The sequence below is a fragment of the Pteropus medius genome, unplaced genomic scaffold (assembly GCF_902729225.1).
Source record: "Pteropus medius unplaced genomic scaffold, Ma_sr-lr_union100, whole genome shotgun sequence".
Taxonomy (NCBI): Eukaryota; Metazoa; Chordata; class Mammalia; order Chiroptera; family Pteropodidae; genus Pteropus; species Pteropus medius.
Window position 1 is genome coordinate 4742831 of NW_024349796.1, and position 26762 is coordinate 4769592.

Consider the following 26762-nt stretch of genomic DNA (forward strand, 5'->3'; position numbering starts at 1 on the left):
AAAGAAAGTACAATAATAGGTATTTGTAATACTGATCCTAATTCAGCTGATCCTAATGAAACAGCTCTGCATTAACAGTACCTTGATACATTTCTCCTAAAAGCATCAAAACTAAAACCAAATATTAACTAAACTTGAAACAGGGCTCACAATTGCCAAGTCTGGTCACATGAAGTTTCAATATTTTTATGTTACTTGACAAGTATTTGTTCAAAAATAATATTTCTAAATTATTTGCCCATGCCATTAATATCAGATATACATATTTTAAGGTCAAATAAATACCCCTAAAAGAAAAAGAGGTGCTAAAGAGGATTTTTTTCTATATTGCATATCGATATAAGATAAATGCCAGTGTCTAAGACCCATTGGCTCCCTGGTTCAGTATGGGACCAGAAACATGAGGAATACAAGACATATCCACATACTGTCAAATATAACAGTTCTGTTTATAACTGAGTTATCTTAAGGGAGGGTCTACAGCTGGTTTGGAAAGCCACAATCATTTAAACAGCCATACAGAATCTCTGAGATGAAAACTCATCATTATAGAGACAATCTAATCTAGTTTCAAAGTCTGATAAGAGTAATCCTATGGTGTGACTCCTTCTTAATTTTCTGACTTTATACTGAAAACCTCAATATAAGAAATAGAGTGGGGTGTGGGAAATGGGGAGGTATTAGCCAAAGGGTACATACTTCCAGCTCTAAGATGAGTAAGCTCTGGGAATCTATTAGACAGCCTGGTGATTATAGCTAATACTACTGTTTTTTATATATTTAAAAGTTGCTAAGTGAGTAGATCTTAAATGTTCTAACCACAAAAAAGAAATGGTAATTATGTGATGTGATGGAAGTGTTAGCTAACCCTACAATCGAAATCATTTTGCAATATATATCAAATCGTCACATTGTACATGTTAAACTTATATAATGTTATATGTCAAGTACATCTCAATAAAGCTGGAGAAATATATGAGGAATAGATATTGCTGAAACTTGTTTATAATGTTAAATTCTATTTGCTGTGTCACATTTTTACTTCAGCTTAGAAGCTACTTTTTGAACACTTGCGCATCAACTAGCAGGAAGAGTATTCGAATGAGCTCAAAAGACCTAAATTTAAGCATTTTCACTGACTGGTGACTATGTAACCTTCTCTGAGCTTCAACTGATGTATCATGGGAAGAGGAAGAGGACAGGTAGTGGGGAGGCTATGGAACTAAATAGTTTCTGTGATCTTTTCAGCCCTAAAATTGTATGGTTCTTCTCTCTGATTAAGGAAAGAATTGGATAACACGACTCCTAGTCTCACAAAGTTTTACAATCTAAATGAGAGCACAGGAAATGAAGACATAACTAATAAAAATAAAGAATATTCACGGTTGCCAAATGATTGGCATAGAAAATACCAGTGACTATCGATTTTACAAGGAAAGATCAATCCTAGCTAGGTGGATTTCACCAAAGATTTGAGCTGAAACTTTAAGAATAATCAGGACTTAGAGAGGATGGGGGAAGATATACTACAGACTTCCATGATGTAAAGTGCACGAACTCCAAGTGCACTTTATCATCTAGCCCTACCTTATACTTATGGAGATAATTCCTCCTGAACGAAATTCTTCCAGGGACAAGTAGCTCCAAGCTATACCAACACGGCCTTATACATTACTGAAACATTCTATTGATAAAGTTCTTCCAAATACTGAGCCATAGTCAATCTGCCTAATATGACATGGCTTTCTGTCCTTCCTTCATCATGCTTTATAAATAAATACTTATCTAAATATGTCTCTTAAAATGTGTAACACTCGTACTGAAAACAGACATTTGAATGAAAACTGATGCTTGCAGATAGTATTGAGGCTGTCTTCTCTCTCAAGCAGGACACAGTTTTTCATCTGGCCTAGATAAGCCATCCCCAAATTCACCTACTTACTTTTGTAATACACCAAATCACCTTATTTTCCATATCAAATAGCAATGTCTCATTTCTATCATCAAAAATATAACTATGTTATAAATATAACAAAAATGTTTCTGCCTTTTACAAGTTTAACAGAACAATTAATCACAACACTTTACTACTGTTAATATTATACCCCTAAAACATTTTTTCTCTTGTGATAAGTCCTCTTCATTTATAATAGAAATAGTAAACCACAACATAACATCTGAGGGCAATATCCATTATCCAAGAAAAAAGTCTGAAGAATAAAACAAAAACTTCCTAAACCTGAGTTATACAAACAAAATAATTCTACTAGAAAATTGTACCTTTACATTTCATTTTAAGGTAAAATAACAATATATAACACCTATAGTTTAAAAATAAACTGAGAATGATAATTTATGTAAAACATTAATAAACAGAGTACACTTTTTTTCTATTTAACTATTATTAAAGTTATTGAATTAAATTTTCTTGGAGTAAAAAGAAAACACAAAACAATTATTTTATATATACTATGCTTACAATGTGATTGGCAATATAAAACTATAGAACTAATGGTTTGATAGAAGGTAATAGGTAAAATGTTTCCTACCTTTTTTTTTCTAACTAGATAATTTTCTGATAGAATATTCTGTTTGCTACTGAGCACAAAAACACTTCTGGCTTACAAATAATAATTTAAAGGTTGGCAAGCAATGGCTCACTGGCCGAATCTGACCCATCACCTGTTTTTGGACAGCCTGCAAACTAAGAATGTTTTTTTTCTCCTATGTTTTTAAAGAGTTGGGGGAAAATTTTTTTAAAAAAATTAAGGATAAGTGAAAATTACATGAAAACCAATGTTCAGTGTATATAAAAAAGTTTTATTAGAATACGGCCATGCCCGTTCACTCATGAATTAAGAATACGGCCGTGTCCATTCACTCATATATCATCCACGGAGGCTTTCGGCCATAATGGCAGCTTTAAGGAGTTGCCACAGAGACCACTGTGCACTACAAATCACCATGATGCAAAAATAATTCAGTTTTGCCTCTTGGCCTATGAAGCCTAAAATACTGACTATGTAGGTTTTTACAGAAAAGGTCTGCTGAACTCTGGAATAATTAATATAATGATACATCATTTCCTGAAGAATTTCAGAAAATGGCAGCCCCCGTGATTCTGAGCTATGAACTAATTTAATGAAGTTCTTAAATTTTATCATAGAAAAGATTTCTTTTTACCTAGTATTATATTTACAGTAATGTACTAATTTTTAAGTGTATTTAACAAAGTATACTCCATAGAACTGAAAAGAGATCATTTTCATGCATTCTTTCATTCAGTTAAGAATTAAACACCTACTGTATACCATGAAGATTGCTAAGGATTCAAAAAAAATAAAATGTAGTTCCTGGCTCTAAGAAAATAACACTCTAGTAGTGAGACACAGTAATTTCGTAGACGTTTTTGTCACAAAAAAGAAAGCCAAAGCAACAAAAGTAACCTCTACCATTTCACGATGACCTATTATCATTTTTAAAATATCACCTCTATCTGAATAAATGGCAAGTTAGACACTCAAACAGATAAGGCAACAAGGCTTGGCAAACATGCTTATTGACGGCAGACATCAATAGTTTTAATCAAAGCATTAGCCTTACATAAATAATTAACCTTGACCAACATAGGTAAAAATAAAACTGCTGATTAAGAATTTACTAATTATCCTTCCCTATTTTAGAAGTTAGTTGGCATCTGGTCTTTAACTAGGATAAACATACACTAACTCATCATAGGTTATTTACACATAAGTGGAGAGAAATATTAACTAAATGGCTAAAAAAGAAAAACATGATAAATAAATATGATCATTAAAAACACATGACTTGTTTTGTTTAGAAAGTCCAAGTGTCCTACGAATGTCACTTTACTTAGAAGAGCATTTGTGAGAATAATTGTCTCTTGAATCTACTCAGAGATTCCATCTATTATAATAAAGAAAAACATATAAATCATAAATGCATCAGCATTTCATAATTAGAATGCCAGGATCTGCATGCAGTTAAGTATCCTGGCTGTTTGCCTGCTTTTCTTAAAACCAGAAGAGAAGTATAATCCCAATAACCAAGTCTTCTAGCAGTTGTTCTGAGCAGACACCAGAGATGCTCACCTACGGCTACCTCCGAATAAATAGATACATGCACCCTGGTGACTGGAGGTTAGCAATCCTGGTGAGTCTGCTCGCTTTTAGTGCTAAATATTTAATGGCGTATTTTTCCTTAATGGAAGCCAGGCACATCTGATCAGTCACTAGGATCATTTAGTAATGCTGTGAAAGTTATCATACTGCCATTTCACATCAAATTTGTAATTAGATAATTCATCACTTTATTAATTCAAAAGATTGCTTTCTTTTCTACTTTATAGCATGCTACAGTGGTGAAACCCAGCTGAGCTGATCAACAAAAAAGCTCTAAAATTTGGTCCTATATGAACTTGAGACCCTCAAGCGGCAAACACACACCCCTGAGCTTTCAAAACAACAGAGGTAACAGTCTTCCCACAAATTAGCCTACCAGCAATGCTGACAAAATAAATCACTTGCATATTCAGAATGAGAGGACCAACAGAACTGAAAATGTAGGATTAAAAATTAAATATATCATGAACAACTTTGTTCCTGTTTTTTACTGAGGTACACCATTCATTCGTCAGCAAATAAAAAGGACAAAAAACAGTTATTTTGAAAGGTCAGGGGTTATTAATTTTTCCTCCATGCTGAATTATACACTCTATTAAAATTATGAGATTATAGCAGAATATCACATAGATTATTTATTAACACTCTAAGTTTAATGGCATACCAGCCAAATGCAAGTATGTAATCGTGAATATAATAACATTGTTTTCTTTTGTCTTATTTCTAAAATATCCCAAGTAAAAAATATTAAATAACTCTTTTTTCTTATATTATGAATTAGCAAGATTCTTATTTTAACGCATTCTCCATTGTTTCTCTAAAAAAAAGGAATTCTCCTCAAATAAAAAATAATTTACTTAGAATGAAATGGAATGTAGAACAAGCTCAAAACCAGGTCTACTGATATTAAGTTTAGGTTATTAATAACTATTTGTACTGTAATTTATCACAGTACAAAAAACACCTTCTAAAATCCTCACTTTCAAAAAAATAAAAAAATAAAAAATAAATAAAATCCTCTCTTTCAAATCTACAAAATCCCAGTGTACACTGCAAAACCAGCTGTCGCTAATAGCATTAAAAACCAGAGTTTGTAAAAGCAAGTTCTGGAGGTCACATATATGCTCTAAAGAATAAAAATAATATGCTACCAGAATTATTATTTTGTTTGAAAAGAAAAGGGAGGGAACATCTTCTCAAACAGATGTGGAATTTCTAATCAAAAAGTTCTGTAGCAGGTGCACAATTTTATGAAGTTAAAAAGTTCTTTGCAGAGCTCAGGAAAGACCAACAATTACGTATTTTGTGGTCAGGAAGGTCACTTTCTTTCTTGCTGCTTCCAGTTTACTGTCTGCTTTTGAAATATTGTATGCAGCTAGTCCTTTTCTACTTCATCGTTCTGATCATATCACATTTCTAATCAGTCTACTCTACTAAATGCATTTTTAGAAAAGGAAGTTATAAATCCAGAAAAAAAAATTAAGTATATTTTTCTAGAACCCTCTATAAAAAAATCTATTCTGTGCATAGAAAACAAGCTCAAAACCAGGTCTACTGATATAAAGTTTAGGTTATTAATAACTATTACCAATAATTATTAATGTATGTTTCAAGGGATAGATTGAGCAATCCTATACATTCTATTCCATTTCAGTGAATTATAATATAGCGATTAAAAAACTCATAATTTAATTTCATCCTTTCAAGATGCATGTGTGAGAAACATTTCATTCATCACAAGAAGCTTACTTTTACATTTCTTTCATGATATCCGAAGGAACTACTCTAAAATCATGGAGTTCTTATGATTTCTGTCCACAATAGCTATGGGCTAAAACCAAGTCAGTTACTAGGGGAAAAGTACTATTTCCTGTTGGCAGAATTTCTTCTCAACAAGGTAGGTAATATTCAGCATCTCAAGAGACACCAGCACTAAGTGCAACTATGAGCAACCATCTGAGACTCTGGTTTACAATCAGTCGCAGATTGCATTCTTGGCTATATGACAGCACAGGGAAATGTAAAACACTGAAGTCTATATTCAAAAATGACTAAAGCTGGGAGACGAGGGCAGCAGTAGTAGAAATTAATGTCTCAGACACCTAAGTACTATAGAGGTAATCCCCAATTTTACCTGTGAAGTTGATATTATTATTGTTGTTATTATTATTATTATTCTCATTTACCAATGAGAAAATTGAGGTTGAGAGAATTTCATATAGTTTTCTGAGAAAGCAACGTAACCATCACACTATTCGGCATGCCATTTAAATTTTTCCTCTAATTCTTATTTTCTCAACTTTTAAGGTTTATCTTTATTGTTATTCACATATATATATATATATTCTATATTTGTACTAAATGTTTAGAATTGAATCGATAGATTGAAGCACTGCAGTTGTCATGCCACGATAAATCCATTTCAAGACCTACCCAGAAATTTTGTGTGAAGATAGAAGTGGAAGGAAAACAGCATGGGGTGGGAAGGAGGAGGGGACTATAGAGATGGAGACATTTCTTCTCTAAACAGTCTGACAAAGAGCCAGCCGAGATGAATCCAGCCTCTATTCCTCATGACATATAAATAATTGCATGTCTCCCGTGTCTTCGCTAACATGTGTCCCCAGTGCATGTCTCACCCTTTGGCCACCTTCACTACTCGCGGTGGCAATCATCATTTTTCTCATACCTCATACTTTTATTTCTATTCAGTCACACACCCAAGTAACATACAATCTAAGTTTTAAAAAACCACACAAACTGCTATACAAGTAAAGCTACAGGCAAATCACTCCAATCTCTCCATCCAACATCTTCACTGTGCACCCCGCATCTGTAGAAAATCTGGAGGTGCCATAACCTTCACAAATTTTCTATTACTAAAAGGCAAAACAAGCATTTTAAACATCAAGTTTTTATTCAAATTCTTATTGTAATCACTAAATATAACTAAAATATCTATTCCACAGGTAACAACTACCTTTTCAAAACTTCTTCAGAGGAGGTTAATATATTTTTCTAAGCTCAGGGGTTTAGAAGAGTCAGCACCCCCTCTCTGCCCAGCCACATGTCTAGATCTTTGTCTATAACTGTTCCCCAGAACTATTCTCTCTTCTGAAATTTATGACATTAATTAATTTCTGCTTCCTATTGAAGTCCTCCTCGATACCCTCCTGTAAAAAAATTTTTCCTTCTTATATCTTATGCTACTTAATTTTTATAGGCAAACAACACATTCATAAATGGATAGGATATATTTATACGGCAAACTCCTACAATCTAAACCCCAATTGCCAATTGCTAGTCAGAAGGCCAATTGCTAATACTGGAGCTAAGGAAGTGGAGGAAAAGGGAGAACATTTGAGAATATGACCCAAAAAAATGACTATACAATCATGTCTTTGGAGTAATGGGAGGAAAGTTTTTCGAGCACATCCGGCACTGAAAACCTAGTCCGACAAAATATACACACTATTTTCAACAGTAAACCCCAGAGTGTTCAAAATATAAACAAAAAATTTTAAGTAATTAACATTGTCTTCTGTTAGAAAAAGCCACCAGCCCAGCAGAGAATGAAAAGAAACATGCTCTCAGGATTAAGAAACATCTCACCCCTCAGTGACCCCTTTCCTATCCAGGCAGGTATGGTTTGATAAATATGTGAATAGCCCCAAGTAAGACTTCTGACTCACTGAGGTTTTCTGCCTTGGTAGATAATTTTCAGATTTAGAATTAGCCACATATTTCTATAACTGTATATCATGAGTGCTTTGCACATAGTATGCTTGCAAAAAAAAAAAAAGGTCTGCTTCATTTAAAAAGGGAATTCAATTACAAATACCATTCACATCACCAAGAGACAGGTTTGATAGCAAAAGACTAATTGTAAAGAATTTTTTGAAATCCGAATAAAGAAAAGAACATATGTCTGAAATATCAGATACAGAATAAGTTTGAAAACTAATGAAACCAGGTGATGGTGACATGAAGGTTCATTAAACTAGTCTCTCTATTTTGTGTATGTTTGAAAAGTCCATAATCAAAAAGTCAAAAAATTAACATATAAGCAAATTTAGAAAAGCTCTCAGAATTCCTTACACCTTAAATGACAATGACATGAGCTAAAACATAAGCTTAGCATGTCTAATATCTGCATAGAACCTGAATGAATACAAATGAGTGGGACCAAAGCAAAACATAAAACAAGATTTTCTTTATTGAGGCCAGGTAAAGCCAACCTCTTCAAAGCATAAAATCAAAAGTTAGTTCATTAGGTTGAGGAAAGCAGGTGAACATGGAACTACTCCTGACAATTTGTTCATAAAGAAGCAACAAGTGTAGGTGGTATACTCTGTGGTGCTCATTTCTTCTCTTTGCTTAATTCTATGCCAGTAAAATAGGGAGAGATAAGGATAAAATTTTCTGCCCAGTGTTCTCCACCCAGTTCCAATGCATTTGTCATGGCCTGCATCGTCACATACTTGCAATGTTATGAGCTCAGTGGCTCCTCCCTGAGTTTTGCAGGAAACAAATTAGCTTAATTTAAGACTATTCAAAAGGAGGGGAGGGAGGGAAGGGAGGAAGATACGGGAAGGGAAGCGAGAAAGTGAGAAAGAGAGAGAGAGGAGGAGGGAGGGAGGGAGGAAGAGGAAGGGAATGATCTCTTTTTAAAGATAAATTGATAACCAGAAAAGTAACTACGATTTATAAAATATTAACAAAACTTTTACAAGAAGTACAGGACCCATAGGTTAATGTTGCTTTCCTGTGATGATTAACCTATACCTTAAGGCAGAAATTACAAATCTGCATCTGATACCTCAAAAAATTTCCAAGATGAATATGTTTTACTTCTGCAGTGATAACAAGTATGTAGGAGAAGAATAGAGTATTACTAAAAATGTGTCGACTTAATCACACTGACAGAATGTTCTCCCTACACGACATGGAGAGAATTTCATTGTAAGATACATGAAATTAAAATTATTTTTAAAGAAATAAGAGAAATAAGATAGTAATTCACATTTTACATTGAGCAATAGAAGATATTTTTAAATATTTTTTCATAAATACTAATAACACCAATAATTAGCACTTGAACATTTTCCAACAATAGAAACAACTGTCACAGAATAGCTACAGACTTAACACTAGCTATGAAATGACAGCTATCATAAAGTATATTTTTATCTTTTAGTAGGTGTTATTTTTATAGTGTTTAACATCAAAAGAAACTGTGTGTTATATACACGGTACCACTACAGGTTATAATTTTCGGAAGAATGTGAAATAAACATGAGAAATTTCTCAAATGTATTGTAAGTAACCACTATAATTTAATATCAATTTTAAATTTTAGTCAAACTGGATCTTAATGCTAAGATGATATTACCAGAAAATCATAAAAACATACCCTAAAGAATAAAAATACATTTGGGAAAAATGAGAATAAATCTCTACTAAACACATTAATCACACTGTAATTCTTAGAAAATAGATTACAAAACATACCTTAAAATATTCATGGGATAAATAAGTCATTAGATGTGCCCTGACAAATTCTAAAGTAGCAATATTGTTATTAAAATGTGATCAATAGTTAAACAAACCCAAACACACAATATATAAGAAAGCAAGGACAGCAAACACAGTAGTAATGTGGGCATATCTGATCCTTTGTCCCTACCCCAGGGACATCAAGATATATATTAAGAACCCATCAGTGCATTCTTTCTCCCTGAATGCCCTAAAAACCCTCAGAACCATTTCCCAAAAGAGCACTTCAGGTAGTCACTACCAAAAGACCACAATCAAATATTAAATTAAACCTATGTTCTATCCCTAACCTAGAATTTTAGTGGCCTGAAACATTTAAACAGACTTTTAGGCAATTATTTTTAAATCAGAAACAGTTATATTTTCACATCATTTAGAATTCACTTAATCAAGAAATGCATCCCCTACATTTTTCACTTCAAAAAGACAAGTTCTATTACGGAAACACCACCAGAAATCTAAATGAATGCAATGGCAAACTTAAATCCATTAGTTAAAAATAATGTAATGTGCTCCTTACTTTTGAGAAAAGAAAACATACTCTTTCTTTCGAGAAAATGCTTTGAGAGCAGACAATGAACATACTCAGGCCATTAATAAGAATAGTGATAAAACAGAAAAAGTAACACCTTTTTCAATATAAGCAATATATTCCTTCATTCTCTACTCATTAAGGTAGGAGAATGAGATAAGGCATGAAGGGATCCAGATTTTCATGGATCAACAACAAAATAAAGAGTAAAGAGTTTATTTATGGTATTAGCAAAGATACCAAACTTAACACTTACTTTTGCAAAGGCTTCAAAAATGTCAAAAGAAGGTGGCAGCTGTGAAGCATCCTGTATTTCTTCTCTCATGAAGTGTTGAAATGTCATTGCTAGTTGCCTGAGGCCCTCTTTCTTATCTTCGGTCAGTTTGTTAATATCTTTTTTAAAGAAAAATGAATAGTATGATCACACAGTGAACTTTTAATGAATAATTTTCAGGTGTTCAATGGTAGCTGTTAAACTAGATATTTCCTGCCCTAGATTCCATTCTGACACAGAGCAAATACATAGCCTTTTTTTTTTTGACAACAACAAATCATAATACATACAATATCAATTAAATTCTGCCAAAGTTCATCTACAATATAAGATCAACCACCTGTCAAAACAAAATATATACACATATACACATAGAAATGAAAAAAACATTAAAAACAAAATCAGTCAAGATGTCTGTTACCAGATTTTCTACATTATCCTGTATACATGCTCAAACCATGACAAATGCTTATTAAGTCAGTGAATTTAAGCAGACTTTTCCGTGAAAGAATTTATAACCAGCTCATGACTAACTGGTAAACAGTACCATTTCAAAGGCAAAAAAAAAAAAAAAAAAACAGAAAACGAGGACTGAAAAGTTTAGCTAAAGTTCAAATTGGTGAAATTTGTCACATATAAAGTACATCAGGAAGAAAAGATGGATCAACCAAAGAAATCTCAACTTCAAGTTATTTTCTGGTTGAATAAATAAGATATGATGCTGCTTCAACCCCAAGAGAAGAAGAAAGTTCCAAAGGCAATATCACCTTTTTAAAAACTCGGTGTAATTTACCCCACAAAGAGGTGTTAAGGCTAAGAGTGCACAATCTGATGATAACATTTGAGAGCATTTCACTGAAGGCAGTAAATATGACACTGCTTCTGAGCAGGGCTAATGTTCACAGTGAAACACTGTAAGACATGTTAATTACTTAGCAGTAATATAACAAGAAAAAATGGCTGATTAGTTCTTTATGAAAACTTGAAATAATACATCACATTGGACTACAGCGTAACTCTGCTGCTCAGGTCAAGTCTACACATTTTCTTTAAATTACTTGTTCAACAGAACAATTATCCCAATTATTTTTTTCTTTTTTAAATTGTGTAAAAATACACACAATGTAAAATTTACCTTAGCAACCATTTGTAAGTATACAGTTCAGTAGTATTAAATACTCAAACTGTTGTGCAGCCATCACCAACATCCATCCCATAACTCTTTTCATCTTGTAAAACCAAAATTCTATACACGTTGAACAATAATTTCCCGTTCATCCCTCTCCCCAGCCCCTGGTAACTACCATTTTACTTTCTGTTTTTATGATTTTGACTACTGTAAGTACCTCATATAAGTGAAATCATACAGTATTTGTCTTTTTCTGACTGCCTTATTTCATTTTGCATAATGTCCTCAAGGTTCATCCATGTTGTAGCATGCGCCAGAATTTCCTTCCTTTTTAACGCTGAATAAGACTCCATTGCGTACATATACCACATTCTTCCATGGATGGACACGTGCATTACTTCCATATTTTAGCTATTGTGAATAATACTGCTACAAATATGGATGAATAAATGTCTCTTTAAGACTCTGCTTTCAGTTCTTTTGAGTATATAACCAGAATCCAGGGTCAGATGTTAATTCTGTTTTTAATTTTTTAAGGCACCTCTCTACAGTCTTCCACATCAGCCACACCATTTTATATTCACACCAAACAGTGCACAAGGATTCCAATTTCTCCACATCCTCATCAACACTTATTATTATTCTTCTTTTTGATAGTTGCCATCCTTATGGGTATGAGGTGGTATCTCACTGTAGTTTTGATTTGCATTTCTCTAATGATTGGTGATTCTTAAATAATAACTTATCATTGGCACTTAGGATCCCATAATCATAAACTCTGTACTAGATCATTTTCTTTGTCTCCATCCAGAAATATTAAACTGGGTAGCAAATTTATTCTATGAGTGGTAGTTCAGGAGAAGAACAATGCTCACTGCTGTCAGAGAGCTCATGTCATCTGTACCTTCTACTTTCCTGATAATCTAAAGGACTAGTGACCTTAAATGTTCCCTGGAACTCCCCCAAAACCCCCTATTCCTGTTCACATCACTGTTCTCTGACATTAAAAAGAAACCAAGAGTGCAAAGAGAATGAGGTAGAAACAGAAGAAAAATTATTTTCTCAACTGGACTAAGGGTTACACTCCCCTTACTGCCTAAGCTGGCTCTTTATAAACTCCTATTGGCCAAAGCTATCCTGGAATAAATTAAATAAGCTAATGTTAGATTTGCCTCACATAACGGAGAGACAAAAATAAAAAAAGTTAAAAATGAAGCAACTGACCAGCTCGACAAATAAATAATAGGAATTTTTTTTTTAGATGCTGATAGACAATCACTTACTTGACTCCAGATCATAAAATGAGTAAAGTTTCTCCGATTCAGAGGGGGTTTCTTCCATCTATGAAATAAAGGGGAAAAAACACCAAAATTAATTTCAAGTGCTCTAATATATAAATAAAAATGTTTGAGTATCTTTAGATATTTAAATGAAAGTCTGTTACAAATTTTCTATATAGTAATTCCTTCTCTTCACTTTCTTAGAGTTGAATTATTTGATAGGTAACAATTAAAATAAAATAAAAGTTGTGACTTAACCACCAGTTTAATTTCCAAATGCAAAACTCTTTTACAAGAAGTTTTCATAAGTTTATTTTTTTCCCCAAATCTACCTACAGACTTATAGTATTTTAAGGATTCTATTATTAATTCCTATAAAAAAGCAAAGATGGATAAAAATAATAATTTACTACAAACTATACAATCTTGGGCAAATTACTTAATCTTGAGTTCAGGGTCATCAATTTCCTTATCTGAAACAAAGGAGTAATAATAGCACTAATTCACTGGGTTGTTGTGGGGATGAAGTGAGGTATATCATGTTTCAATTACCACAGGGCCTGGAAATAGTAAGCTCAATAGAAGGTAACTATTATTATAATTGTTTTCTATTAGATTTTGATTCAGTAAGTCAGGGGTGGAGACTAACAACTAGTGCCTTGGGTGATTCTGAAGCAACTCATTTCTTTTCTATATTAATAAAGCAGCAAAAATGTTCAGACTCAAATGTAATAGTAATTATACTTTTCATATACAGTGATTACAGAAATGCATAAGTTGGTCTGAATTTACTAGTGCTTTGAAATAAATTTGCTTTAGTTCAATACAATGTACACATTTAAAAATAGTGGTAAGTATGTGTGACAGATATTTTATATTCAGTCCAAAGATAATGCCCATTTGGTATTCCAAATCCATTTTTTAAAATTGAGACGTACTTGACATATAACATTGTATTAGTTTTAGGCATACGATAATACTCGTATATTCTTAAAACCCTGTATAAAATTTTAGAGCCAAAAAAACTCGATAAACAACAGGACAGAATAGAACTGGAAGTAATTGAGAATAGCCTGAATATCTAAAGCCTGAAGAGCTAAACCCAAAAAATTTCTGGAAGGTGTCACCAAAGGAGATTTCACAGAATCCACCAGCTGTTTTGGCAGAGTAAGGAAAACAACTAGAGAAACACTTTTATCGAATCTTGGCTATAAATAAAAAAATAAGCACTCCTCCACGTAAGATTAATTATCTAATTAAAATCTCACTTGAAGAGGCAACCAAGAAAATTATATACTTGCCCTGTACATTAGTTCACAGTAAAAAAGAAAGTCACTGTAACAGACATTACTAACATCTCATGCCCCAGATATACAGGACTTTATGTCTCCATCCCCAGGAGATCACGCAGGGCCTTCAAAAAGGGGCCATGCACTTCATCACTGCCACTGATGCCACGATTAATAGGAAAACAGTAAATTTTTGTCTTAAGATACTCCCTGGAATAACCCACCTTCTGCCTTCACGTGGGTTTAAAATTCAGCCTTAAATAAGAATAATTATAGCAACTGTGAGTGCTTTTGTTAAATGAAAACCCAAGTGTATTTCACAAGTTTTATACTCACGAGTTTGACAACAACTCTGCCAAGAAGTCGGACAGAATCCGGAGGATACCTGGGTTTGCAGCTTTTAAGGCATTTGCATTCCCGCTTGTGGTCCTGCCAACCTTTTTTCTGTTAAGAGTGGACAAACAAGACATAAAAATTTAACTTTCATTTATACTGGTTTGAACATTGAGAGTTATCGATATTAATTTCATCTCAACAGGCTAACTATAACTGAAAAATAGAAAATGAAAGCAATTTTCTAATATCATTAATGATCCAGGATTCAGTCTTTGCCAAGTATGCAGTTACCAGGTATGGACATTGCCAGCCTCCACTTTACCTCTGTCCTTTAATTTGCCCCCTGGTTATTACCTGGCTGGCGGAGTCCAAAGAAAGAATCATTATGCTTGTTTAATAATTTATAAGACAGTCTTTTATCTGATTAAATAGGATTCAATAATAGTGATTTTGAATAAAAAAACAAAATACGCTCCAAATTAGAAAATAAAACACATGATTTAGGAAAATCAAAACAGGGCAGATAGATTTCTGAATTTCCATCTACTACAATGACTAGAGAAATATCAGAAGTGCTAATGTAACAAAAAATAAATAAAATCTTGTTTTTGAAGATAACATAGAAAGGGGTTATTAGCTAAAGTGATGAAATGTCCAGTTTTCTCAGGACTGTCTTGTTATTTACATTGTCCTGGCCTAATTATTAATAGTGCCCTTTTCATTCACAAAAAAAAATGTAGTTTAGATGATAAATTATATGGTCACTTAACCCATGATCCTAGCCATATGCTGGTGGTATGGCTTGAAGACACCAGTGAGCCCGTCACTGATCCTGCAAGACCAGGGATAAGAGGACTAAAGGGAAGGCCATTCTCTCCCTGAGTCTTGGGTCAGAAATGCCGTGGCTCCCTTCATATAGGAATACTTCCTTTTAAAATTAAATACAGAGTATCTAGTATTTAGCCCTGCTGAGTAAGACAGCTAGACCAAATGCCTAATAGGTTCTGTTCCAACTGAGAGCTGGGAGTTCCATCACTGAAATCCCTGATGCTCACGCCACTTCTTATTTCAGAAATTATAAATCTGCCTCCCAACTTCTGGGCCTATAGAATCCCCCTCAGAAGAACTCTCTCTTTTCCACTTATGGCACAAATATGCAGCACAACCAAAAATTTCTAAAGATCTGCAGCTACTTTGAAATTGTGACTCAGGTTCAAGTTTAAGCCAGCATTTTGCTCAGAAAGATTTACCTGTTTCAAGTTGCTGAGTGAAGGTATGGTTTATCTGCTGCTACCTCCTAATAACCCAAATCCTGAAGACATCGTTACATCACTTCTTTTATCATCCCCACTCACGGTTACCTCTCTTCATTCCTTCATATCCACTATGGCAGTGTTCTTAATGTGATGTTTATAATCTTTTTTTTTTTCAATATTTATACTTCACTCACTTCTAAACAAGACTAAGTTGCTTCAAATTAAAGATGTGTATGAAATAAGGTTGTAAAATTAAAAACAGAAGATGTTAAAATTATGAAAAAAGTCCTCTAGCATTTACTTAACATTCTACCATGTGTCAGACACATGACTAAGCAATTAAAAAGAATATTTCATTTGATTTTCACAATAATACAAATGGTAGATATTATCCTTATATTAAGAATGAAGAAAGTGAGCCTCAAGAGCAGAGATTTAATCTCTAAGTTACATAAATACAAAAGGGGAGAGTAAAAATTCTACTTAGTATGCTAAACATGAGAGCTAAATAATTTACTGTGCTGTGTGCTACATTTATTTGAGTTGCCTTACAGGCAAGGCAAGGCAAAAAAAAAAAGCACAATGGCTTATATAATTCTCATCTGACAGAAAAGAAAAACACATAGCTTTACCAAGTATTAAATCACAGGAGGATTTTATTGTGAGAATGCTAATCAACATACTGGACAATATCTTCAACAATAGTTTACAACTATGATGGCCTTCCATACAGCCACTTCTAATGTCAGTACTCACTAAAAGGCATAATATTAAAATGTAACTCAGTGGTGGGGAAATGTCACTATTGTTCAGGAGGCTAGTCATGGAATAGAAATTAGCAATTACCAACATGTATAAGATCCCTAAAAAAATACGGTTCCATTGTCAAATAAGTTTGAAGAACACTACATAATACAGACCCTGCTTAGAGATTCGAAATATATTTAGCTTACCGGAAATTCTAAAAAGCTCTTCATTAAAGAATCTTGTATAGATTAGTTAACGCAGTTTCCCGTGATTATAACTGCCATCCTATGGGAAGTTAGGTTGGCATATGCTGACTCAGATATACATACACACTCTCTTTCCTTCATCTGGTCTTTGAATGAGACTGGGTTAAGTAGACAAATTCTCTATTATTTCATGCTGACAGGAAACTACAGTGTTGACATTCGGGATTACTGACCGAAGGGAGAACCATAACTTTGGTGGAAGAGTTCTCATTTAGTATTAAAAGTTGAGAAGCCTGATAGGTGCCCTCAATGTACCAGCCATGTGAGCGGGAATGAACTACAGTGCCAGCAAGTCTCTGAGAAAGCTCCTTTGGCTCTGCTCAAAGCCTGAGTAAGTGGCCAGCTGAAAAAAAACTGCACCTACTGAAATAAGGCTGACATAATTTGGACCAAAAGATATTAATGGCAGATTTTAACCAATACTTATCTCAACTACAAAAGATCACCCATTACTCCTTTGTTAAAACCTCCAGTTTTGAGCAGCTCATCCTCCTGGTAGCTTACCAGAGTGAAGGAACTACAAAATGTACCCCTAGGTAACGAATCAACTAACCTGTCAGATGGCATTATTTAAACAACCAAATTTTGGAAAATTCTTGTCAAAAGCGATTCTGTTTTCTCAACAGTAATTAGAAACTAAACAATATGTTTCTCAAAACTATTCCTAGATCACTGCATGAAAACATCAGACAATATACTTATCTCACCATTTGCTTCAGCAAAAAAGATGTTCATTCTTTTCATCTAAAAGCCAGATCAGATCTATGTAAATATGGAAAGCAATCATACAACTTGAAACTGGTCTGTAATACATTATCAACTTTACAGGCCACTCCATTTCTTACCATGATAGTAAAATCCATGTTTTTGAAACATTAATTGTTAGGATTTATTGTTCAGCTTCACCTATCACATCTTATAAGCCATACTAGTATAAGCAGACCAAGAAAAGGCTTAAACAAAATCTTTAAGTAAGTGCATTTGACTTTGAAGCAAAACCCCAGAAGCATACAAAAACTTTAGGCATTATCTTCACTCTACAAACTTTAATCCTGGTCTAGATTTCAATGGCACATTATATATCTTCCAGTTCCTCAAACATAAACTTCTTGATTTACTTTTTCCTGTTTTCTTTCATTACTGCAAATACAGGATATAATTAAGATTTTATTCACAATACTGATTGTAATGTTTTCTGTTCTTGTAGTTGAAAATTAACAATGATGTACAATAAGGACAAATTAGCATAAAAGACAAAGGAAATGAAAATATTGTGTTGAGAAACAAGACAATGGGAAACAAGAGTTTTAGATGGAAAAAAAGGAAATGAAGATGTCTGTGATTTAATTCCATTTTTCAGTACATGCATGACAAAAACCAACTTCAGAATCTATACAGTTTCATGTTTTACAGTATTTCTATTGATTCACACCATAAACTAATTAACTAAATCAATAGTTCTCAATGGGGATGATCCTAATCTTGAGCTGTCTGGAAAATTTGCGGTGGCATTTTTGTCTGTCACGTGCTGTGTAGGGCAGTTCCATACCATGAGGGACTGTTCCAAATACAACGCAACTTTTAAATGTCCAATCGGACATCCTATAAAGGTAATAAACTTATTTGTAATTATCTGAGCCTAGAACTAAACCTCCTCTCGTATATAAAAACAAAAAGTTTGTTTTTACAGTCTTAATAGCACTAAATATTCTAGGTAAGTCAAAAGTTATTCAACATTTCATAAAAGCATGTCACTGAAGGCAATACCACTTAAAGTATCTGCATTACTAATAAAACACATTTTCTGATCTCTATTTTATACTTCCTTTTTCACAGTGACTCTGGATAGGTGCATGTATATGACTTCTTAGTCTATGCCTTTTAGTCTAGTCACACCTAAGTAGTTATATTAAAATATGCATTATTTTATTACAAGTTGTTTTAATTCTCTTTCTCTTTTATGTTCCAGTTGTGGCATTATATTGACATTTAATTTTGAAAATATATAACTAGGTAGATTGTAATACCTATGAAATTTCATTTCAAGATAGTAGAGTACAATAAAAATTGTCATGGAAAGGTGGAGTTGGGTCTGAGAGCTACAAACTCCAGATCTAGAATAATGCTACACATAGTTATACACACCACACACATATGTAAAAATATGTTTTTAAATACACAGCCTGAGATCCACTCCAGAAATCCTGTCAGCACCGATGAGATAGGACCAGGTGTCGGAACTGTTTTCAATCACTGCAAGGGGTCCCATGTGTAGCTAAGGTTGAAAAGCCCTAAAAGCAACAAATGAATAGGACAAACAAACAGACTCATGGACATGGACAATAGACTAGTGGTTACCAGAGGGTAAGGGGAAGGGGGAAGCGGGGAGGTAGACGGGGTAAAGGGGGTCAAATATGTGGTGACAGAAAGAAATCTAACTATGGGAGGTAAACACAGTATAAATATATATATGCCTCATTGTTAAAGTGTACAGCTGAAACTTACTGGATTTTGTTAACCAATGTCACCCTAAAAAAATAATTAATTAATTTTAAAAAAGAAAAAGCCTGAGCTAGACAAAATTTAAAAGGAGGCCATCATATGTGTTAAATAGATGAAACAATAAAACACTATTCTATACTTACCATTAACTGTTGCCCTACAGAAATGAACATTTTATAATATTGAGGTAGGGGAAGTGTTTCTAAGCAGGACATAAAACCCAAAACCATAAAGGAAAAGATATACATATTAAACTACATGAAGATAAATAACTTTTGCACATCAGAAGGAAAAAAATCTAATACCACAAACAAGGTTGAAAGATAAAGGATAAACCAGGAAAACAAAATCTAAAATATGTAGACAGTATTAAATGTCTCCAAAAACAAGGTCCTACAAAATCACTAAGAAAAGGATGAACATTTCAATTTAAAGAAAAAAAAAGATAGAAAAAAAATAAAGGACATGAATAGGAAACTTGTGCCTAAAAAAGAAAAACCAACAAGCAAAAAACACAAAACACACCAGTGATAGAAATGCTAACAGAAACAAGATAACATAGGTGACCGATTTGAAACTAACAGTATTTAGAAGTGTCTAGGGCACAGGGAAGTGGGGGCTCTGTAGCCTTGTGTAATGGTAAGAACAGTAAGTTTCTCCTATCTTTCTCATGAGTAGTAATAAATTTCAAAATTGTTCATCTGCATATTGTTGGCACAGAATATTATATGCAGTTAATCCTAACAAATTTCAGTGATGTAAAGAAATAAGTTTCAGAGTGCTCATCATAGATTTAACATACTGAAAAATTGGTAATCATTTTTTCAGCTTTTTCTAAAAGAAAAAGCTATTTTTTGTCTTTCTCCTTACTTTCCCAATACTGTTTGAATTTTCTACAAATATCATGTATTATATTTATAGATAAAAGCAAATATAATTACCTTATATCTAGTATAAGGTAAGAAGCATTTTTATATGAAAGAGAAAATTACTGTTTAATAAACACTTAACTTTTTAATGTTTATTTTGGAAAACATGGTTGTAGCTCAAAGAATTTTTAAATGCATTAATTTTTAAATGCTAAAAAACACTTCAGTGAATTCTTCTGTAATATTTATGAAATCTTTTGTAATGCAAAGACTCGTTCAAGAAAAATTTTTATCAATTTTGCTTTGTTATGTCTAATTTTCTTAAATAAGTGTACTACCAATTAGGAGCATCTTGCATTCATCAGGTGTTCAATAGATATCTCATGGTTTATTCTAAAACTAGTACCATTCAGGAGATACAATTTGTTGTATGTTTATCACTGATTATTTAAAATTAATGCCATCCAAAAAGAACAAAGGACAGTAAAACCACTAACAATTCTTTGTTGACCAGTGTGAGATGTTCTTCAGTGCTTGATTACAAAAGGAGAGGACTGATGAGATATTACAACAGAAAGAGAAAATCAATTTACTTCATTCTTACTTAAAATAATCTTTGCACTATTATTATAACATTTCCCTCCCCTCCTTGGATACAGAGTGACTACAGGACAATAATTCACTTAAATACCGTTAAACATTGGATTCTGGTTGGAGTAAATACTCATTTCAGAGCAGCTTATTATTTATTGTTTGGGATGAAATATTAGAAGGGTCAACATGTATGGAGCCCGGTTTGGGTAAAACACATCTAATTCATAACCTGGGCTCAGCAGACATTCAGTAAGAGGACTGGATTCAGTGATCTCAAAGGTAGAATCTCAATGATAAAATTTGTGATTTTTTAATAACCTAACGAATATCTGAATTATGTCAAAATAGGTTTGAAACCTGCCCACATTAGGCTTACATAGAACAGATTTGGGGTCATTAAGAATTAATTGACTTAAAATATATTTTTAAAAAAGAATTCTTTTAAGCCAGCTTATTCAACAATTCCATTTGTGATTAATAATTACCATTAATTGAACATCTTTTATGTGAAACACTGCCATAATTTTTTTCCACATATTCATGACTCACCCCACTCACAATCAACCATTTATGCAGGTTTCCATTGGGCAAAAGTTAGGATAGTGGAGTTGCCATGAAATTTGCAGGAAAGAAAAGACACCCAACAGCTTTCCATTCAGACTACTTAACAGCAAATAAATAATAGCTCCTTCCTTAGGCCTTATGTGTAATCCAATATTGAATTACAGGTTGACAGATGAAAGAAGATCTGAAAAGTTAGAATCTGAGAAAAGAAAACTGGAATGCTAAGCAGGTTGTCTAACCAGCTACAGTTGACTGACAGGTATTGATTAAAATCGTGCATAAAATCTCCGTAGAGCACGCTGGAGACCTAGGATAGATGTTAGACTCATCACTCTAAAAGCTCACTGAATGCTGTACCAAATGTAGAACAAGAACACCTTCCTGTCTAATCGAATTAGACAGATAAGAACATATAAAAAGATAGACTGACACAAGAGGGTGGTCATAGGGCATGAAGTTGACAGAAGAAAAGAAGAATTAATACTTCTTAGGAAATGGGAATTATGATCTCCTGGCTAACTGAGGAACCATATGATAAGTAGTAACATTAGTGCCCCAACGTCAGTCCGGATGCCGTGTAGGTATAGGTCAAATCCATTCTGCCTTTAGTTTTTGCAAAGTTTTATTGAAACATACTCACAGTTTACACTCACTGATTTCATACTATGACAAAGGAATTGAGTAGTTATGACAAAAAACCCTATGGTCCACGAAGCCTAAAATATTTATTATCCAGCCATCTACAGAAAGTTTGCCAATCTTTCTGATCTAGTGAGAAATCCTATCAAGATGGAATGACCTAATTGATATGTTTTAGTTGGAATAACAAAATATATCCTTCACTTCTACAGACTTCCAATCTTCTTTGAAAGAAACTTCCATGCTACATTAGTCAAAATGTCAATGCCAGGTTCTAGTTGAACATGGAAGGTGAGGTGCATGCATTTATGTCCCCAGCGAAAGTAATTACCAAGTTTTTAACTCTCAAGTGAACTAGAAGGGCTATCAATGGATAAGGGGTTTACCCTTGCTTCTGGAAGAAAGTGGGGACAAGAGGACAGACTGCAGGAACAGGGCAAGGAGGCCCCCTCAAAGGGCAGCTATCTTCTAAGTATTTTCTGAGAAGGGAGCCAATGTGCCACACAGAACCCCAACAAGGATCTAGAATTGAAGACAGAGAGAGAAAGGGATTGAAAAGTGGCAGGAAAAGAGAGAATTAACCCAAAGGCTGTATAGCAAGTCTCCAAACACCTCCTGACTTGAGCATGATTTTGAGTAAGCGGTAGAGTGTTAAAATGGAGACTCTAATTTAATACTAAGAATGGCTCTGATTTAGACCACTGCTTTAGCCTTCTATTTGGTCTTCCCGCCCCACTCTTAGCCTCCTATAATTGTTTCCACAAACCGCATTCTCGTTCTTTGAGTAGCTTAAAGATTGTGATCACTTTAGTACAGACAAAGAAATGTGAGCTATGCGCACTTAATGGCTCTACAGTAAACAATATTTTTAAACAATTTATTGAGATATAATTTACAGTATAATGAATGTACTCATTTTAAGAGTATAGTTCAATGAGTTTTGACAAATACATATACACACCCATGTAACCAACACCAAAATTAAGATATGGAATGTCATTACTCCCAAAAATTCCTTTATGCCCCTGTACATTCAAGCCCTCCATCCCTGGCAACCAGTGATCTAGTCTCTATCACTGTAGATTAGTTGTGCCTGTTCTAGAATAGCATTACTTCTCGCAGTCTCACTTTATTCTCTCAGTACAGTGTTTTTTTGATATTCACACATGTCGCTATATCCATAGTTTGTTCCTTTTTATGGTTGAATAATAGCATTGTGTGTGTGTGTGTGTGTGTGTGTGTGTGCGTGTGTATTCAACTCAGGAGTAGATTGATGTTATTTGGTAAGTGTACATTTAACATTTTTAGAAACTACCATAATTTTCCAAAGCAGATGCACCATTTTACATTCCCACCAGTGCTGTATGAGGTTCGTTGCTCCACATCCTTGTCAGCACTTGGTATGGTCAGTCTTTTTCTACTCGGTACATAACGGTATCTCCTTGTGGTTTTAATTCTCATTTCTCTGATGACTAGTGATGCTGATCATCTTTTATTGCATATATTATTGAACTGTCTCTTTAAATGTTTTCTCCATTTTACTGGGTTATCTTAACTATTGAATTGTAAATATTTTTTATAAATTCTAGATACAACTCCTTGGTCAGATACATGTATATCGTGTGTGTGTGTGTGTGTAGCTTGCCTTTACATTTTATTAATGATAATGATGTCTTTCAAAAAGATAGGATCAATTTTGATAAAATCCAATTTATCAATCTTTCTTGTAATGGTTAGTCCTTTCTGAGTCCTGCCTGAGAAACTTTATCCCAGGCCCAAAGATTTTCTCCTAAGTTTTCTTCTAAAGTTGTATAACTTTAGCTTTTAAATTTAAGCCCATAATCCATTATGAGACTTTATTTTTGATAGTCATATAATTTCTTTCCATGTGCATATCCATCATAATTTGTTGAAAGACTATCCTTTCGATACTAATACCTTGACATCTCTGTGTAAAATCAATTGGCCATATATGTGTGGGCTTACATTATTTATATCTTTATTTTCTATATATTATGATGTTTGGGTATCTTAAAAACCTTTCTGGCTGGGAGAGCCTGCCTGATGAGCCCCCTGGAGCATGTCTTTGATCTGCAAAGTAACCAATCCAGAGCCCTACATCCTCCTTCTAATTTCAAAAGTCCTAGAGTGAGGTACCAGGCAACTAGAGGCCACTCCTTTAGCCTAAAGCCCTCTGGCATTATTCAGACTAGCCGATCCCACCCACACGGCTTACCCTGCCTGCCTTGCCTTTCCCAAAGAAACACTAATAAAGGCTCTGGCCCCAGCTTTCCCCTGATCCTACTTTCTGCCTCCTGAGCACTGAGGCTTCCCATGAGGTCCAGGTGGCAATCCATGCCTCCTGTTTCTAGCACCTATGAGTATACTAAACTGTTTTCCTGTACCTGTGTCCTCTCTTATGGCTGCACCTATGACATAAAAGAACAGGGTCTATTTCTGGACTCTATTCTGTTCATTGCTGCATATGTCTATCTAACACCAGTACTATGCTCTCTTCATTACTATAGTTCGAGTCTTTAAATCAGGTGGTCTGAGTACTCCAACTTTGTTCTTCTTTTACATAAGGACTCAGTTTAAGTCTTTTGCATTTCCATACAAATTTCAGTCCATTTAACAGTCTGTGAGACTTCGAATGCGACTGCATTGAATCTGAATCTATACAGACTAATATTTTTTCAATCACTTATTACGACTGTTTGCTGCTTTTGAACTTTTAGAATCAATTAATAGGCAGAAATTAATTTTGTGTTCTACAACAAAATGTAAATATCATTAACCTTGACAATATAAAAGTAAAGGTACAGCTGGCAAATTATGAGATATAGAGATAGAGGAAAGAGTGGGAATAATATCACCTTAAATAGTAGAGAATCAAGAGATACTGTCTATAATTGATAAAATATAGATGGAGGCTTGCACATATTGCTTGAAGTCACAGACATGAGAAAGGGAAATTGAGCCTAGTAGACGTGTATCAGTTATCGCAAATCTAACGTGTCCGCAGCAGATTTTTTCCCACCTAAAACTTGGTCTCATGCAGTCTTCCCCATGTCAATAAATGTGATCATTACCTGCCCAGTTGCCAAAGCCAAAACCAAGGAGTCATTCTTCATTCTTCCCTTTCCCTCCCCACCCCGTATCATTCCCCTTATATGTTTTTCACACAGCCCAAGCCCCTCCTCTGAGTTCCACACGAGTATATCCATTACTTATTCAACATCTCCACGTGTATGCTTTTCAGGCACAAACTCAAAATTTGTAAATGAGAATTCTCCTCTCAGAACCTGCTCTGCCTTCAGATTTTTGTCATTAAATGACCACCAAAGCTGCTCAAGCCAGGAACTTAAGTCATCCCTGACTGTTCTATTTGCCTCACCTCTTACGTCTGTCTAATCTATTGGCAAACTCTTCCAGCTGCACCTTCAAGATATATGTCAAGTCCAGTCATTTCTTACCATCTCTCCTGCTACCACTGTAATCCGAGCCATCAGAGCTCCTGACGAGATCAGTGCCTGGCATGCACTGAGTTCTCAACTTGTGTGAATTAATGCGTCCATGAGCAGATTCAGTCGGATCTTCCTTTAAAAGATATCCCAAACCTGATCAGTTCTCTTTGCTGCTAGTACTCTAGTCCTAGCCACCACGACACAGTGACCACACTACTATAATAGCCTCCTAACTGGTTTCTCAGCCTCCACCCTGGCCCTTCTAGTACCTATCCCCACAGCTGTCAGAAAGGTTCCTTTAAAATCTCAATCAGGCCAAAATATTGATCCCTCTTACCCCCTTAGAACCCTGTAATGGCAGCCCATCACACATAAAATGTATATTTTTAACCACAGCAAATAAAGGCCTCATAACCTGGCCCCTCCTGTCTCCCTAATCTTATCTTCTATGACTCTCTTTGTTGCTTACTCTGGTCCACTCTCCTGGCCTCCTTATAACTTCCTTAAACATAACATATTCACTCCTGCTTTTATGTTTAACGTGCATGCAGCCTGAAACTCTCTTCTCTCAATCATCGCATCTCGATTAGGTCTTTGAGGTCTCCACTCAAATGCCACCTCTTGACAGGTCTTAGACATGCAGATAGACAGACAGACATATACAGAAATAGATATCTCTCTATAGACATAGATATAGCTCTATCTTTCCCTCAATATCTGTATGTTAGATATGTAGATATATTAGATATAAGATACACAGATTATATGTACATATGTAAACATGTACATAATATACATATATCAAATCATTAAGTTTTACACCTAAAACTAATAAAATATTATGTCGATTATATTTCAATTAAAAATAAATATTACTACAGATTATTTAGAGATAATGTAAATTTTTTACGATCTAATTCCAACCAAGTATCACTAATGAATGCATTCATTCATTCACTCAACAAATGATGCTACATCTGCAGCAGTGAACAATGTACAAAGCATACCCTCAAGGAGCTTGACCATCTAACTGTACAAACCTGCAATTAAGCCAATACTTAAGATAATCAAATTTCTGTATAATAAAGGAGGGACACAAACTAGTCTCAGGGGTTTAGGAAAGGGAGCAACATTTAATCTGAGTTCTAAAGGATAAACAGGAGTTCAGTAGTTACGGGGAAAGGTCTGGGTCCAGGCCCAAGGACTTACACAGTCAAAGGCCCAGAAGTAAAAGCCTGACAAAGTCCTCAAGTTTGAATTCCATTCTGAAGGTTTTAAGTGGCCCAGGATTTTAAGCTGCTCAGTGACCAATCGTGCTTA

General features: G+C 34.3%; 1 protein-coding gene across 1 annotated transcript in view; it reads right to left on the reverse strand.

Annotated features, from left to right (window-relative positions):
- The window catches only part of SMYD3 (SET and MYND domain containing 3), a 529143-nt gene that overhangs the window by 394629 nt on the left and 107752 nt on the right, over nucleotides 1-26762 (reverse strand). Inside the window, exons 3-5 of the mRNA XM_039883254.1 lie at nucleotides 14539-14646; nucleotides 12917-12974; nucleotides 10487-10623 (exon numbers count right to left, since the gene is read on the reverse strand). Of these exons, the coding sequence (XP_039739188.1) occupies nucleotides 10487-10623; nucleotides 12917-12974; nucleotides 14539-14646 (303 nt within the window). The remainder of the gene's footprint in view (nucleotides 1-10486; nucleotides 10624-12916; nucleotides 12975-14538; nucleotides 14647-26762) is intronic.